This window comes from Barbatula barbatula, assembly GCF_947034865.1.
Source record: "Barbatula barbatula genome assembly, chromosome: 2".
NCBI classification, from domain to species: Eukaryota; Metazoa; Chordata; class Actinopteri; order Cypriniformes; family Nemacheilidae; genus Barbatula; species Barbatula barbatula.
In genome coordinates, this window is record NC_136767.1 from 19,261,709 (window position 1) to 19,277,672 (window position 15,964).

The 15,964-nt window shown below is 37.2% G+C and overlaps 2 protein-coding genes across 3 annotated transcripts; both read right to left on the minus strand.

Annotated features, from left to right (window-relative positions):
* On the minus strand, nucleotides 1-5,982 carry ruvbl2 (RuvB-like AAA ATPase 2). Of its 2 annotated transcripts, none has more exons than XM_079473519.1 (15): nucleotides 5,876-5,982; nucleotides 5,145-5,199; nucleotides 4,990-5,045; nucleotides 4,733-4,874; nucleotides 4,385-4,514; nucleotides 3,992-4,058; nucleotides 3,029-3,135; nucleotides 2,822-2,915; nucleotides 2,627-2,750; nucleotides 2,422-2,516; nucleotides 2,141-2,259; nucleotides 1,932-2,051; nucleotides 1,582-1,711; nucleotides 1,346-1,460; nucleotides 1-596 (listed from the first exon to the last, which is right to left on the minus strand). In XM_079473519.1, the coding sequence occupies exons 1-15, from the start codon at nucleotides 5,885-5,887 to the stop codon at nucleotides 568-570; spliced, it is 1,395 nt and encodes a 464-aa protein (XP_079329645.1). In that variant the 5' UTR covers nucleotides 5,888-5,982; the 3' UTR covers nucleotides 1-567. The 2 variants fall into 2 exon arrangements, with proteins under 2 accessions (XP_079329645.1, XP_079329646.1); XM_079473520.1 differs by having other exon boundaries at nucleotides 17-596; nucleotides 5,376-5,877.
* Nucleotides 5,983-6,559: 577 nt separating this feature from the next.
* ftr83 (finTRIM family, member 83) lies at nucleotides 6,560-12,271 on the minus strand. The gene is made up of 7 exons (XM_079485609.1): nucleotides 11,644-12,271; nucleotides 10,585-10,680; nucleotides 9,674-9,907; nucleotides 9,335-9,494; nucleotides 9,033-9,089; nucleotides 8,546-8,653; nucleotides 6,560-7,366 (listed from the first exon to the last, which is right to left on the minus strand). The coding sequence occupies exons 1-7, from the start codon at nucleotides 12,238-12,240 to the stop codon at nucleotides 6,840-6,842; spliced, it is 1,779 nt and encodes a 592-aa protein (XP_079341735.1). The 5' UTR covers nucleotides 12,241-12,271; the 3' UTR covers nucleotides 6,560-6,839.
* Between the last annotated feature and the right edge of the window lie 3,693 nt (nucleotides 12,272-15,964).

Sequence of the window (15,964 nt, forward strand, 5' to 3'; positions counted from 1 at the left end):
CAAATATCGCATTAAAAACCACTTGTCAACTTTCACAACACAGTATTTAATCATTTAAAAAGTATAGTTTTTTTCCTTTTCCTGAAAAACTGAATTTACGCCTCTAAGGTTTCAAGGTGGACAAATCAACATGTTGGTTTGTTTTCCTCAAATGGCCATCATATAAGTGTCATGAATACACAATACAACTAAAGCATGTTAATCACCACACAACCAGGATTAGGAAATATTTCCATATGTGTGGTTGTCAACACTGACATCAGTAGGAGCTGGGGTTACAGATATCCCCTAACTAATAAAATATCATTCTAGTTTGTCTTGTTAGCTTTTTATTTCATCCTTTGGTCGCCATGTTTTACAGCTAAACAAGAAGATATTTCACATTTTTTATTCAATGCACAGAACATATAAAATTTAGCAATACCAAGTAGCAAAATGAAAGGGAAAATGTTCATAAGTACACTTAAATGGGGGAATACTTTTTAGATGGCTCTACAAAGGGAGGGGGCACAAATGTAAAAAAACCTAACATGAGCAATAACTAAACATGTCTCTTCACAATTCATCTCATTTTGAGGTGTCCATTTGGGTGGGTTCTGACAGGAGAAAGAGAGAGGAAGTACATTTGTTACAAAAATAATTTCAATTAAGCATACAAATGTTCTAGAACAAGAAGTTAATATTTTTTAGCTTTTAGCAAAATATGGCCATTTTCAACAGTTTATTTTTCAATAAGTTTTTCCTGAAGAACCAAAGGTAGTATCAGATCAGCAGATCAAGCAAACAAGCAGCTTTCCTGTGGCTCAGTGGTTAGAGCAATGTCAATGTCATGGGTTTGATTCTTGGGCATTGCACAGTCAGAAACAAATGTATAACACAATCAAATGTGAGTCGCTTTGGATAAGAGCGTATGCCAAATGCGTAAATGTAAATTTGTGGGATGTAATGTACCAATGTAAAAATATATTGGTACTTTGGAAAGCATCTTAAATCTGGACTTAAACAAACGGTTGTAAAATTTTGTTTTTATAAACGGCTCATAAATATTACTAAAGCTAGGGACCCACTAGTGTGTAGTGACACCAAAAACAGCGCAGTTAATAACTAGCAATGACAATGTTAACTATTAGGTGTGTTGGTTTTGAAAATTACATTTTATTCAGAAAATAACAAGAAAAATAAAACCTACTCTCTACTGTGAGAACAAATGTGCATTTTCTCATCCGTAAAAGTATTACAAATATCTATTTTGATGTGTCTTGAGACACCAGTCCCGGTGGGTCCTGGAATTTTTTTTTAATAACCAATAACCAAAGAATAAAAAACAACAAAAAATAAGACTTACGCGTTTCATTGAAGAGGAAGGAGTCCTGATACTCTTTCATGTACTGTGAGGATCGGGACTCATCCAGGAAGAGGGAATAAACTCTCTTAATGTCCTCCACTTGGACTTCAGTGCCCTGTAAGAAATGTAAAACTTTGGTAAGACAACAACGTCTCCAAGCAGCATAATACAACTAGTACTATGCTGCTTGGTAGCAACACTGGCCGTGATGTTATACACTGTCATACTGGCATTACCCGGCGTTTGCGGCACACCAGGCCTGCAGTGCTGATGAGCTGGATGGCATAACGGAGAGAAGTCTCCTGTCCGATACGTGTTAAAACTGTGTGTGCCTCCTCGCTGAGCTCAACATCCTCTTCCTCACAGCTATAACAAATAATGGACATTTAAAAAAACTCACAATACCCACTTATGATCTGACCTTACATAGCACATTAGATAAATATACTGGATTCATATGGAAGACCTGCATGTGCCAAAATGGGCAAGCGACCACAGAAACTTATTTCCTATTAATTTATTTCAAATTGATCAAAGTCAATGATGTCTGCAGGTTAAAATACCTACTACAACACAATTCTCTCACCGAATCTTTAGAATCTGTCTGGTCTCTTTTTCAGTGTAGGGAGATGTAGCGATGATCAGCAGACGGTCAAGCATGTCTATAGGAATACCATGAGGACTCTGGTAGTTGGTGCCTCGAATGCTATTAAAAATTAATAACAACAATGAGAAGGATTCATTGAGAATATCATTTATAAATTTAATTGGTTGATATTGTGTTTATGTGTTTACCGGGTGATGCCTCTGTTAGTGGCCATGATGAGTACAGGTGAAAGATCACTCTCTAGAGCACGATTGAGAAATGAAAAGCATTCTATATCCAACATGTGGACTTCATCTATAAAGAGAACCTACAACAACAGAAAAGAAGTTAAGGAACACTACAAACAAAATGCATCTCTATACTCTCATTCTCCTAATGGTTAAAAGCGTTTAACAAAGTCCTACAACAAGTCCTAGAGTAAAAAGTCCTGGTTCTTATTCCTTTAAAGGTTGTTGTCTGGCCTGCTTACCCCAGGAATGATTTCTGCTTTGCCCTCCTCTCTCCACTCCGACACTTTAGCATTGATCTGCTCCCGGACCTCTGACTTAATTTCTCCTGTGTCACCTGCATTACAAACACCAGTCAAATATCATATCATTCCTCAAGATTTATCAGGGATTGGTTCCACTGAGCTGGTTTGTCAGTTTTGAAAAGTTGATGAGGGACTGACAAACCTGAAAATAAGGCCAGAAATCCCTGAGTGCGGCTGTTAATGACGTCAATTTCGTGAAGGGAGACGGTGTGAACCACCTCCTTCCGTTTCTGGAGTTCTCCCTCTGGACATTGAACGAACTGAGTCTGAAAGGTGTCAATGAAATGATTGATAGACCCATAAAATAATAGATCATAGGTGAAGAATGAAAGTGTACCTGTGACCCCATGGCATCGTAATCTCTTGCTCGAGTGAAAGACCGGCCCAGTTTGGAAATCTTTCCTGTGGCTTTATCAATAGTGATCACATCCCTGTAGAGTAAAATAAATGACATTAATGACAATGAATACACATCCTTTATTTAAGTTAGGAATGAACAAATAAGTAATAAGTTATTCATATCTGGGATTTCTAATCTACCCACCCAGCTTGTACTCTTTCTTTACTGAGGCTCTCGATCATCTTGTTACCCAGGTCATAGATGGTCTCCATCTCTGTTGTCTTCAGTGTGAGCTTACCGACTTTTGCGCCCTGAACACAGACACAAACAGGTGAAAAGATTATTCAGATCCAACTGGGTTCACATAAAATGAATCAATAATATAAAAAAATTTCACCGTGCAAGCACAGACATACGTATGCACTATTCTGGAATCAGAGCCACACACGTCTCATTTATCAAAAACTAATTTCTCACTTTTAGAATAATAAAAGATTTCCCACTGAAGTATGATAGATTACTTAAAGGGATAGTTCTTCCAAAAATGAAAAATCTGTCATCGTTAACTCGCCCACAGGTTGTTTCGAACCTGTATACATTTATTAGTTCCAATGAATCTTCCGAGATATTTGGAAGATATTTGGAAGAATGTTAGCAATTGTCAGTTCTGGGACATCATCCATTACCATAGTAGGAAAAATTATTGTATATTTTTTGTTCTGGTGAACACATAATGAGATATTTTGAATTTAGGAAAACAAAGAATTCTTGGGCACCTTTGACTACCATTGAATTCTTCCTACTATGGTAGTCAATGATGTTCAGGTACAGAAAGTTACTAACATTCCTCCAAATATGTACATCATAAAGTAATTTATACAGGTATGAAATTACATAAGGGTGAGTAAATGATGACAGAATTTTCATTTTTTGGTTGAACTATCCCTTTTAATGTTTTCTGAATAAATAACTAAATTAAACCAGAGCAGGAAAAGTGTTTCATAGCTTCTCAGCACAGCTTAAGTACCATTAAAGTTTACTTGTGAACTACAGCTGGCATCATGACATTTTTTTTTTGTTTGTTTAAAAATGTCAAAAACTAACCAGAATAAAAATATTATCAATGAAGCACACCCAAAATTAGGATTTAGAAAAAAAGAAACTCACCGTTCCTGTAGCAGGTCTATCGATCTGAATCTCCACCACCTCTCCTTCAATAATCTCAGTCTCCTCTCTGTCGAGCAACAAAGAAAGCTAGAACATTAGCTCACCTAACCAACTAGGGTAAATAATATTCAGGCTGTACATCTTTATGTCTTCTGAGTTATGTGTAAGGACCAGATTATAGTATTTTTTATCCTACAGTACTTCTCCCTATTCAAAGGACATCCACACAAGATAAAATATTAAACAAATTAAGTAAACAAGGTAACCCCAATACATGATCATCACATTAGATCATAGTGTTAAAGTGATGACAAGCGTACTGGTAAAAGTTGTTTTCTAAAAATATTATTCTAAAACTGTATGCTGTGTCACAATTCCATAAACTTGACTCACTTAATCCTGACACCGATGGCTTTGCGGAAGGCTTGGCTCAGTGCTTCTGTCTTGCTCATCTCTAGAGAAAAGATCTCACTTCCAGCCAGAGCAGTAAATGGTGTGTCAGGACCAAGAGATTGAGCAATACCTGTAGAATAAAAACAGATCACAATTATCGGTAGATCTAGTTTCATTTACTGAGCCTGTTATCATTCACATCACACTTTATCAACAATGTTTTGAAGAAAACAAATCTATGCATAGTTTAATCTTTAAAGGATTTAATTTTATCTTTAAGTGAATGCAAGTGCAATTTAATGAACTTTGTAAATTAATGTACCACAAAAAAAGACTTTATTTACTTACCCATTGCAATAGCCGTCTTGCCTGTTCCAGGCTGTCCAGCAATGAGCACAGCACGACCAGCAATCTGACCATCTTTGATCATTTCCAGGATCAGCCCTGCTGCCCTACGAGGTGCCAGCTGACCCACCATCCCCTGGGACACCTGATAATAGTGACAGACAGACAGAAGGGTGCTTGTCACTACATGTCTGCTTAAAAAGTCAATGTAGTTAAGTATGTAGTTTCTAGAAAATTCAATCAAACACATTCAATATTACCTGTCTTGGTTCCAAGGCATCATCCAATCCAAGACCACGAATGTGAGAGTGTGCACCTGTGACAGAAGAAAATAATAACTTCCTTTTTTCAAAAAAACATTCTCGCAGAACTGTCCCGTGAGATTTATTATTATTAATTTAATTTGGTCTCTAACCAATTCTCTCTATTCGAGTGATGTCTCGCACCTCCGGAACCTTCGTAGTTGCCACCTGTCATAACAAATGAATAAAACATTTCAATATTGCGTAAAGTGCGAGTATTAAACACAGAGATGTTGTTTGGTTTTGTTTTCATCATATTTTTGTCATTTGATAGGTAAGCAATCGTTAAGCGCGTGTTCGTTGCCATAGTGACATAAGAGTCACAACATTCCAGCTAACGTTACCTGGTTTCGAAATCTCTTAACGTAACAGTACGTTTTTCTATTAAAAAGATAAGGTAGGCTGCAAATGCATTAACAGCAAAGTAAGCAATAAGCAGTTTTATATATTCACTGAGAATGTGACTACAACGACTAAACAACTATAAAAGGAAGCTATGATCACAAGCATGCTATGCTAGTATGATCACAAACATGCTAGTAAGAGATAATTCGGCAGGATGGGCTACGATTCCTCTATAGTCGGTCAAAACACATTTTCATGACAGTACATCAGAAGTTCAGAATTAAAACGATTTGTTTTTGCACCCTGAAGCACATGTGCTAAAAGCGGCAAGCTCACAAACGTGTTTAAGTTAAGTCACTACATTCAGCTTGTTTGTCTAAAACATTTCAAGAAGCTACAGACTACAGACAGAAGTGAGAAAATGATTAATTATCCTGTGAATAACCAGAAAGAATCTGAGTAAATCACTGAAATAAAATAAAATATGACTTTATTTTACCTGCGCTGCCATGTTCACTCCTGTGAAGGGGTATCTGAATGAGTGCGCCGTGGAAACCACTCCGGGTGGAACACGTGATGAACTAGTGATTGGTTCCTACATCGGGTATCTAGCAGCGCATACAGTATTTTATGTAATCTATCTATTCTAGTAGTGTCTCGTCATAATTTTCCATTTTAGTAATTTTTTCTGTGAGAACTTATTTACATTTTCTTTACGTTGTGTTGTGTACATATTGGGACTTTTTTAGAAATCTAAAAGGTCAAATGGAATGCTTGAAACTCCTCAGCTGCTCAGAATGCAAATAGAATGTATCATTTCAAGGTAATTTTGATCGTATTGCAGCTTGCTCAATTAATGTTTAATAAATAAGTGAATACAATAAATATACAAACGTTTGATTAAATAACAGGTACATACATTAAATAGTTTAATTGGCTTTCTGGGACTGTATAGAGATTCTGACAATAAGAAATGTCCATTGGGTGGCCTGATATAACTTGCAGCAACCAGCAGAGGTCACCCTTGCCATTTGTCTGGTTGTCATGGGGACCATACATTCGGTGTACTCTGAAGTGTAGGTATCAGCGTCTTAATAATCTGTGCACCATAACAAAACACATTATCTATTAGATTTTTTCGTAGATGCTTCAAGTTAATATTTTAACAACAACAATTTTTTTTAAAACAGACTTTTATTTTGTTGCCAGTAATGCACATATAATTAGACAAAATATTACAATATTCAGCAAATTAAACCATCATAATCACTAAAATACAATCACACAAATGAATAGAAAATAAGATGAATTCACATTTGAGTATATTATTTAAGTCATTTTATGTGATATATCATTGATTACAAGACCAATAGTGATCAGAACCATAAGAATATAGTTAAAAATATGATATTAATAAAAAACCATCAGGATTTTACCCTTATGCCCCCTGTGCACTCCACTATCTACAACTGACAAATTGTTATAGCAGACTCATACCACACCCAGAAGCCAGGATAGACTGGCTCACTAAAAGTAGCTTTAAACTGATGAATAAGAGACATGGACTCCGACACATTGTAAAAGGACAGAGTGCCTCCTGCACAGTCTAGAAACACCCCAATACGGGACGAGTAGGGTGCAGTAATCTCAAGCTGATCTTTGTTGTGTCGGGCAGAATAGCTGGAGTCAGAGCAGAAGAGACTCCAGGACTTGCGGTTGTAGCCAATACGAGCCGAGTCCCCATAACCTGCCCTCTTAATGCCTTTATAAGTGACACCAATGGAAGCTCCCTCTCCGCTCCACTCCACCTCCCAGTAGTAGCAACCTCCTGAAAGAGCCTCTTGACACAGGACCTGGGGTAAGCAGTCAAATCTCTGGCTGCTGTCATTGTACGGCTGTGGTTCTCTCTTAAGAGCTGCTTTTCTGTTGCTGCGGGAAATGTAGAGCTGTTTGTATGCTGTGTTGGAGTCCAGAGTTAGCTGGCAGGCATCTTTAAAACAAATAAGAAGAGGGATGGTCATGCATTGACAAAACATACTTCTTTGTGGGTGTGTAGACAAAAGGTTATTTGGTTGACCCGATACTTAATAAAAAGGATATGAAGACCCTGCTCACCATGAATCTTTGTGCACCCACGTGTACAACCACCTTCATGCGATAATCTTGAGCCATGTACATGTAGGCGGTAGTTCTTTTTTAAGACTAGATTAAAATATTTTTTTCTTTAGGTCACTTAAGTATGGCTTACAAATGTGAATGGTCAAGTTAAGACACAAACCCCAAAGTTAAGATATTAAAGAATTAAAGACCACAGCGTGTTTGCAGAACAATGCTAATTTTGCATTTAGGCGAAACAATTATGTATGTTTCCCATAAATAATTGCTTCGCCTAAATGCAAAATTAAAAGGGCAAATCTGATCCTAGATCAACAGTCCATTTAAAAATGAAAATTCTTTCATCATTTACTCACTCTCATTTCATTCCAGTCCTGACCTGACTTACTTTCTTCTGCACAATATAAAAGAAGATATTGTTCCACAAGAAAGAGTCAAATACAGATTTTGAATGGCATGAGGGAAAATTTATGACAGCTTGAAAAACAGGTGGATAAGTGTTGCCTAAATAAAAAAATCACCTGCCTAGTAGTTGAATTTGCACATTGGCTGTCAGAGCTGGTTGGATATTTGTTGGTGGTGTCTGCCAGCAGTTCTTGGACGCCTCTGATCTAGAGGGCCGAGAGGGTCGATACACATTTAAGACTACGTCTACACACCCTACATATATGTCTTTCTATTTTCTTTCCATAACTCTACATATTTACAAGCTTTGTTCTGCCATCCTTGTATGATGTGTTTTAGTTTACTAAAAGAGCCCAGTTTTCAGTGATGACAGTTTTCAGTGATGACAGTTACAATGAATCACTTATACACCCACTTACTGAGCAAACCTGTTTTTATGATATGCTTGGACACAGAGTCAGTATCTAAGGAATGATGTTAGACTACTCCCACTATACAACAAGACAAAAGCCAGCACGTCTTATTAAGAAGTTGTGAGATAATTAACATATAAAAATGATCAATTCAACCGACCTTTAACTCAATATTCTGTGAATGTTATCGACACAACAACACCACATCATTTTTGTGTAAACACAGATCAACTTACACTGGAGGAAATCGTCTCTTGTTCGAGGCTCTCTTGTTTGAAGAAACTCGTCTCTTGCTCGAGGCTCCCTTGCCAGGCTGGAGCTCTTTTGCACGTCAACCTCATCAGCTAAAGGTACAATAAAGAAAACAATGAAAATTGTGACCAAATGTCTAATAGTCTAATTAATCGCAACAGTAATCTCAGCCGATGACAGGACTTCACATTTAAACCTGTAATGATCTGTTTCATAAAAACAGATCATGTCAGTGAGTAAGAGCTCTAAGTACTTTCTGAGCGAGGTGAGGATACAATTACACAAATCGAAGGTCAAATAAAAAAAGTGTGTGCCTTAATGTGCGTGGATTTCATTGGGAAGATCAGCTTATATCTGCATTTAATCAACTGGCCTAAAAAATCCTTGGTTCGCGACATTGGCTATTGACAAATGCCATTCCAAAATTCCCACAAAGCAAACAGCGGGGAAACAAAATTTTAATCAACTTACACTTCCCACTCTTTCTCTTCTTTTGGTCATCCAGCTGGCAGAATGGCATTTTGTTTACTATAAAGAAATGAACAAGGAAGTCAGTTTTTTTTAGGATCTATATCAAAGTAAAAAGCAATAATGAATAACTTTTGTGACGAGACAAAAACAGACATCATACCAAATTTCCTAAAAGCAATGACAGCAGCAAATAAAAAAAGCCTGAACAATTTAGTGTAAAAAGTATACTGAAATAAATATAATTATATTTAATTATAAATATAATTATATTTATTTCATGTTGCAAACCTTGATAATCATACCTGTTGTTGCCACTTTGACCAGCTCTTCGTTGCTGAACTCATTTAGATGTTGTTTCATCTCAGATACGGTCTTCGTGACAGCACCAAAGGAGAAGTAGGGGTTCACAGTAACAGAGGGAAGCTCCTCAGCCTCAGTCTGGGCGATCAGCATGTGGTAACTCTGCAGTAAGGAACCAAAAACCTTAAGTCTTTGTAGTTTTTCAGCTATTATTAAGGCATAATAGAACATTTTAATTGAAATGTTTTGTATAATGAACTTGTGCAATATTATTCAATGTGGAGTGACACTAAAATCTATCCTTGATTTGCATTATATTTTCTGCATTCTGATTCAGGCACCTGGATGAAGTGGATGTGGTCCTCGGTGCGAGAGAGTTGTGTCAGCTCGTTGTCTCTCCTCTTCAGGTCAGTAATTTCATGCCCCAGACGCTCCATGTGACCCTCGGCTGTGTTAAGTGCTGCTTTCTTATTGCTCGAGATGAGTTTGCTCATTTCCTGTTGCATTCTTTCAATGGAACGAAGCATGTCACCAAATAGCTTTTCGCTCTCCTGTAAGGCCTGCAGTGCTGAACTCTGAAAAAACGATTGGAATTATAATTCTGTTGCTGTTTTGTTAAAGGAACAGTTCACCCTTAAGTTTTTTCCAAATCTGTATACAGTATACATGTCTTTGTTCTGATGAAATATATTTGGAAGAATGCTTGTACCCAAACGGTTCTTGGCCACCATTGACTACCATAGTAGGACAAAAATTGGTTTATATATATATATATATATATATATATACCCTTTCCAACATGAATGAATTCTGGGGCACTGTTGACTACCATTGTTATTTTCCATACTATGGTAGTCAATGGAGGCCAAGAACTGTTTGGTTACAAGCATTCTTCAAAATAACTTTTGTTGTGTTCATCAGAACAAAGACATCTATACAGATTTGGAACAACCTGACGGTGTGTAAATGATGACAGATTTTTTTAGTGTGTTAGTTGGTTTTTAAGTGTCATTATTGTACATTTTTAACTCTATTTATCATGGAACTACTCATATACTAAGAACATGTCACTTAGAAACTGTAAAAGCACTCAACATACGGTTCAACATACAATTGCAAATCAATACAAATATTTCTGGAGAGTAAAAAATCTCTACCAGAGAACTTTACATGAAAGGATGAAATCTGGCAACCTTCTTGTCTTTATACCTTATGACCCCACCCCACATCTCTTTTTATTCTTCAGACAAACCTTAAGTGCTTCAACAGCCTGTTTTAACTCCTCCATTTGTTTCAATCGGTCGTGGATCCTCTCCTGGATTTCAGCCTGGGTGGCGCCCAAGCGTTGCTATGGACAATTATAAACAAGAAATTCATGACAATGAGTTGCAGCCACAAAGGAATGTTTGAAATACTGCATCCTTCCACAACACAACTTCCATGTCCGGTTTTCATTCATTATGTAGTGTAACTCCTCTGGTACTTGATAGAAAACACCTCCATTTTTTCGATGCACATTCATTTAACTTTACATCAGAATTTGAATATGGTGGGTTTGTTTGCTGAAACTTTGCTTTCATTCCTTTACACAGAAACCTAACAAGTTATTGTGCAATACTGTGTGTGTCTGTAGAACAATGCAGGGTTTTCTTTGCTGTTAATAATGAAACCTCTCTTTCACTAGACCTTCAGCAAAGATCGAATCTTTATTTCCTTTCTGGGTGGGGATCACTCGCTGGACATGTTTGTTTTAGGAAGGCTGGCTACTTTTTAAGACCCCATTGAATCAATATGGGAGATTTATAAGTTTGTCCATGTCTGTTATAGCTTTAAGGGCATCTAAACACCTTGTGTACTCTTAAACATTTCCTTTTAGCAGAAGTACACATTTAAAGTTTACAATCTTTTTCAGGAATACGGAGCAAAAGTGTTGATGACTTTTAGAATCACTTTAGACCCCCAGTCACTTTAGACTAGCAAATCATTTTAATGGCTGAGCTATGAAAACTAAAGTCTACTGGCTATTTTTAGAGCCCTTCTGCACCAACTTCCTGTTTCAACTTGAAAATATGCAAACATAAATTCAGTATATTCTCATGTCATTTTACATGCATATAACTTGTATTTTCCTTATATGATTTTCATTATATAATATTTTCATCATTTAATATAATTGATGTTGCTGGTGATGATACACTTTTCTGTTGTGAAAACAGACAAAACAGCACAATTTTCCAATAGTTAAGATATGACCTCAGTGTTACTGTTGATAGACACACAATTCATCCACAAATACATTCCTAAGTCCTACCTGCATTTCTGCTCTTTCCTGTTCGGCCGACACCATGTCATGACCCTTGTGCTCCTTCACTGTACACAGCACACAGACACACATCTGATCCGTCCGACAGTAGAGCTCCAGGCCTTTCTGGTGCTGAGGGCATATTTGACGGTCCAGGTGTCCGATCTCATCCACCAGCTTGTGGCGTTTAAAGGTGGCTGATTCGAAATGAGGCTTCAGATGCTTCTCGCAGTAAGAAGCCAGACACATCAAACAAGACTTGACAGCTTTGAGCTTCTTTCCGATACAGATATCACATCCCACATCCTGAGGTCCTGCGTAGTTGTAGTCAGGTGATGGAGGTTCCGGCGGAAAGTCAGTTTCTAGTTGGGAATTTCTTGAGTTTCTCAGGGTCGAAGACGAATGCATAGAGGACTGAACCTTGCGTGGGGTCGGTCTCTTGTTGTAAGTCACCCTGCACTGTGGACACAGGTATTGTCCGGTTTGGTTTGCATGATCCCAGTAGGTCTTAATGCAGAGCGAGCAGAATAAGTGTCCACATGGGATGGAAACAGGTTCCCTGAGATCTTCCTTGCAGAGGTAACAGATGTCCTGGTCCAACGACATGGCTCAATCCCCAAAGAAATCTGGATGAGATCTCAGAAGAGGAAACGTGTGCGTGTGTGATACAAGAATAGTGAGTTTAAAATGCCACCACTGCATGTTTTATAGAGTAAACAGGGAGGGAGGCTAAACTGGTTATGCAGAAACTTGTTAATGAATGGGGGAGTGGCTGAAGCACAGGTGAAGAGAGAGATTGAGAGAAAGAGGCAACATGTATCATCAGGTGTCAATAAAAAGAAAACAGTTTTTTTAGAAAAGAAGGGATTAAATGTATGATCTCATCTAAAGAATGTACCTTATCTCTGTCGATTTCCAAACGAGCCATGTTCCTATTTGTTTGTCAGTGTCAGCTGCATTTCTTTTATTTTTAATAACACTTGCCTTGTGTTGATACTGCATTTTGTTGCAAACTATGATCTAATTTTTTGACCTTTTTAAGAACACCGGGCCCCATGCAGTCAGATGTGTAGGGCATAGTGCCCCACTGAGGAGGAGCTGTCGTGATGGATGAGTACTTACAGACCAAGCATGCAGTGATCTTTGGCATAGGCCATCAAAGCTGGAGAATAAATTATTTCAGGGAGGAAGAGTATACTTGGCCCATTTCTTGACAGACTTGAGGAAGAAAATATTCTGTTAAGCATAAGTGTGTTCTTTTTGGCAGACTAGATTTTGCAAAAATAGTTATGGTTATTGAACACCCCCTTTATCTGCTGTTATCCAAACAGTTTGGTCCTAAAGTGACTAAGTCTGTTGTTTTAATATGTGTGACTATTCACATTCACACTTTACGGAACTTTAACTGATAGAAAATTGGTTATAATATAATAGCGTTAAAAAAGTATTACATAAAAGAGTTACATCGTTTAGCTTAAAGTTGTTTCAAAGCTGTAAATGCATTAAATCTTTGTTCTGTTGAACACAAAATAAGACATTTTAAAGAATGTGGAAAACTAACTACCAGTTTTCTTTCCTACTATGGAAGTCTATAGTGCCCCGGATCTGTTTGGTTAGAAAACATTCTTCCAAATATCTTTCTTTGTGTTCATCAGTACAACGAAATTCACATAGGTTTGAAACAACTTGAAAAATGTGTTAATAATGACAGAATTTTCATTTGTGAATGAACTGTCCCTTCATTGAACTACCACGGATTTATGCATCAAAATATCGCGAGGCAAGGGAATCCCTTTTACACCTATTTCTATGGTACAAACTTCTATGGTACAACACACACAAAAAAGACTATATTGTTAATTTTCAAAAAGTTACTTTCACACAAGCTATTGTATCTCAGGCCCATTCTCCTCTAACAAGCGTTTATTCCAACTAGCTGAAAGATGGAAATAAGTGGGTTTTTTTGGATAAGCCTCTCTCAACTCTCTCAAGCATACATCCTCTGTACAGCACAGTCCACAAAGCTCCAGGAATTGCTGTTGGAAAACAGGAAGTGGAAGTGGAAGTGAGTTTGCAGTGGCTCGCATGGAGCTGTTAAAACCTAATTAGGGCTTTTCTGCTGATTTCTCACAATAACTCGTCATCTACAGTATATTACTCCAATTATGTCAGTACTTGTTTTAAAACATATTTTAAGGCAAATTTAACAAAATGTTAACGATCAATAATTTTACACATAAAAGATAAATATTTATAGTGAAAACCCAGTCAAGTCGCAACTCGTAGATGAACGGCCATCTGTAACTTGTACTAATTTACGTCAAGATTCCGACACAAATTTTTCGGCTTGTGAGTTTTCCGGCTTGTGAGTTTCAGCACTGAAAGCAAAAAATGTTGGCAGGAATGCACTCAGGCCTGATAAGTGAGATAAGAGCAAGTCACGGGAGGCCAGCAAATGTGAAAGTTTCCACTGTGCAGGAGAATATCCAGACTTCCACAGGACATGTGGTGTGTCAGTGCAGGAGAGTTTGCAGCATCTGCAGTTTGACTCCCGTTCAGTGCATCAGTGGTCACTAAATTACTGGCTGGATTACTCTTGTCCTGTAGTTTAAAACCTGCGGGACTTCTGTTAAACATAAAGGTTTAAGACAAAACATAGAATTGAGACAATTTTTGACCTTATTTTTTAACCATATTTTTTCAAATGTTCTGAGCCTTTGTCAAATGAAATCTTCCTGTAGAATACAGTATAAGTTACACAAAACAGCCCGTCGGATCACTTCACTCATAAGCTCATATGTTAGTTTCTGGTCAGCATTGCTATCAGTGGACGGACACTTGTACTGATGGTGCATGTAGAGTATTTATAGGCTGATCTAGTTTTTCATGATTGCGTAACTGAGAACAACCTTGTGACAGAGTTGTAACTGAGACTGCTTGTCATTCAACAATTACACGTCTGCAAAGAAAGCGTGGACATGAGTATGCTTCAACAACAGAATGATTGACATTTGCCCTGAAAGTTTATCTACTTATCACTCATTGTGTCACTCATATCTTCAAAACAAAAGGTATTTCATCATCATATTGATAAAAATGATACATTTTCTAAATATATTTATATGAATATAGTTCATATATGATATTTTTGCACCAGAATCCTGTTATATTATAATGTCAAAACATTAATGTTTATAAAATGATTTATATTTTATAAAATAATATTACACTGTAAAATATAAATAAGACTTTAGTTAAACCGCTTCATAAAATGTTGAAGTTAAATCAAATTAGCTTACTGAGTCAATTCAACTTAAATTATATTGAACAGACTTGTATTTTACAACTCAGTTTTCAATTTATTTAAGTTATATTGACTCATAAAGCTAATTTGATTTAACTTAACAATTTAAGGTCTCTGAAACTGGGGATTTTTTTACAGTGAGCATAGTCAAGATAATTTGAAGCAATATTCTCCTTTTGCTCTTCGTGTAATCACATGATGTCTTGGAAAACCAATTGAAAGATCTTATTTACATGTGTTTTCTCCTATGGAAACAGAATATGTTTCTTCATGTAAACTACTCGCAGTGAAATACCCTGGAGAGATTCACGATTTATTCCCAGTGCTTTTCTTCCTTTGGGCTTTGTGTCAATTTCATTCTGCACTGTCTGTTCAATTTTATCTGGCCTTTCTCCAGATGACCAAGCAAACACACACCCACAACAGTGCGCTCTGTATTTTAGCCAAAACTCACAAAGGTGACCATTGTTCATAGGAAACACTTGAAAATACCTTGTTTCCACCCACTGACTATTGGAACGGCCAGAGGCGAGCCCACGGTTTTAACTTCTTACCCTCCACACTTTGTCACCCCCCAGCAGGCAGAAACCCGCCTTCCCCTTAATCAGGTAGTTTAATGAAACTTGTCCTCTGACCCTTAATATACACAAGGAAACACGAGACCTGGCATGCCCAACTCCTTGAATAGGAAAACAGTCTCTGCTGAGCTTATGTGAACTCTGAGGGGTCAGAACGAGGGTGTGGAGAACAATAAAGGTTGTGTTAAAGGAACTGATTTCTTTTGAACTGTTTACAACATTTCCTTTATCCAGACCATGAGAACAATATGAGCAACAACACCCCATGCAATGAAAATGACTGATCTTTGACTACCATTCATTAGGAAAATCAGTCTTTCGAGCTGCAGAAGATAGAACAAAAACAGATGTCAAATATGTAGTAAAGGCGCTAAACTAACAGCTAAACTAGCATATAGGTTTCTGACTCTTGGTTAATGAGTAATGCGGTGTATACCTTGCACTGTAA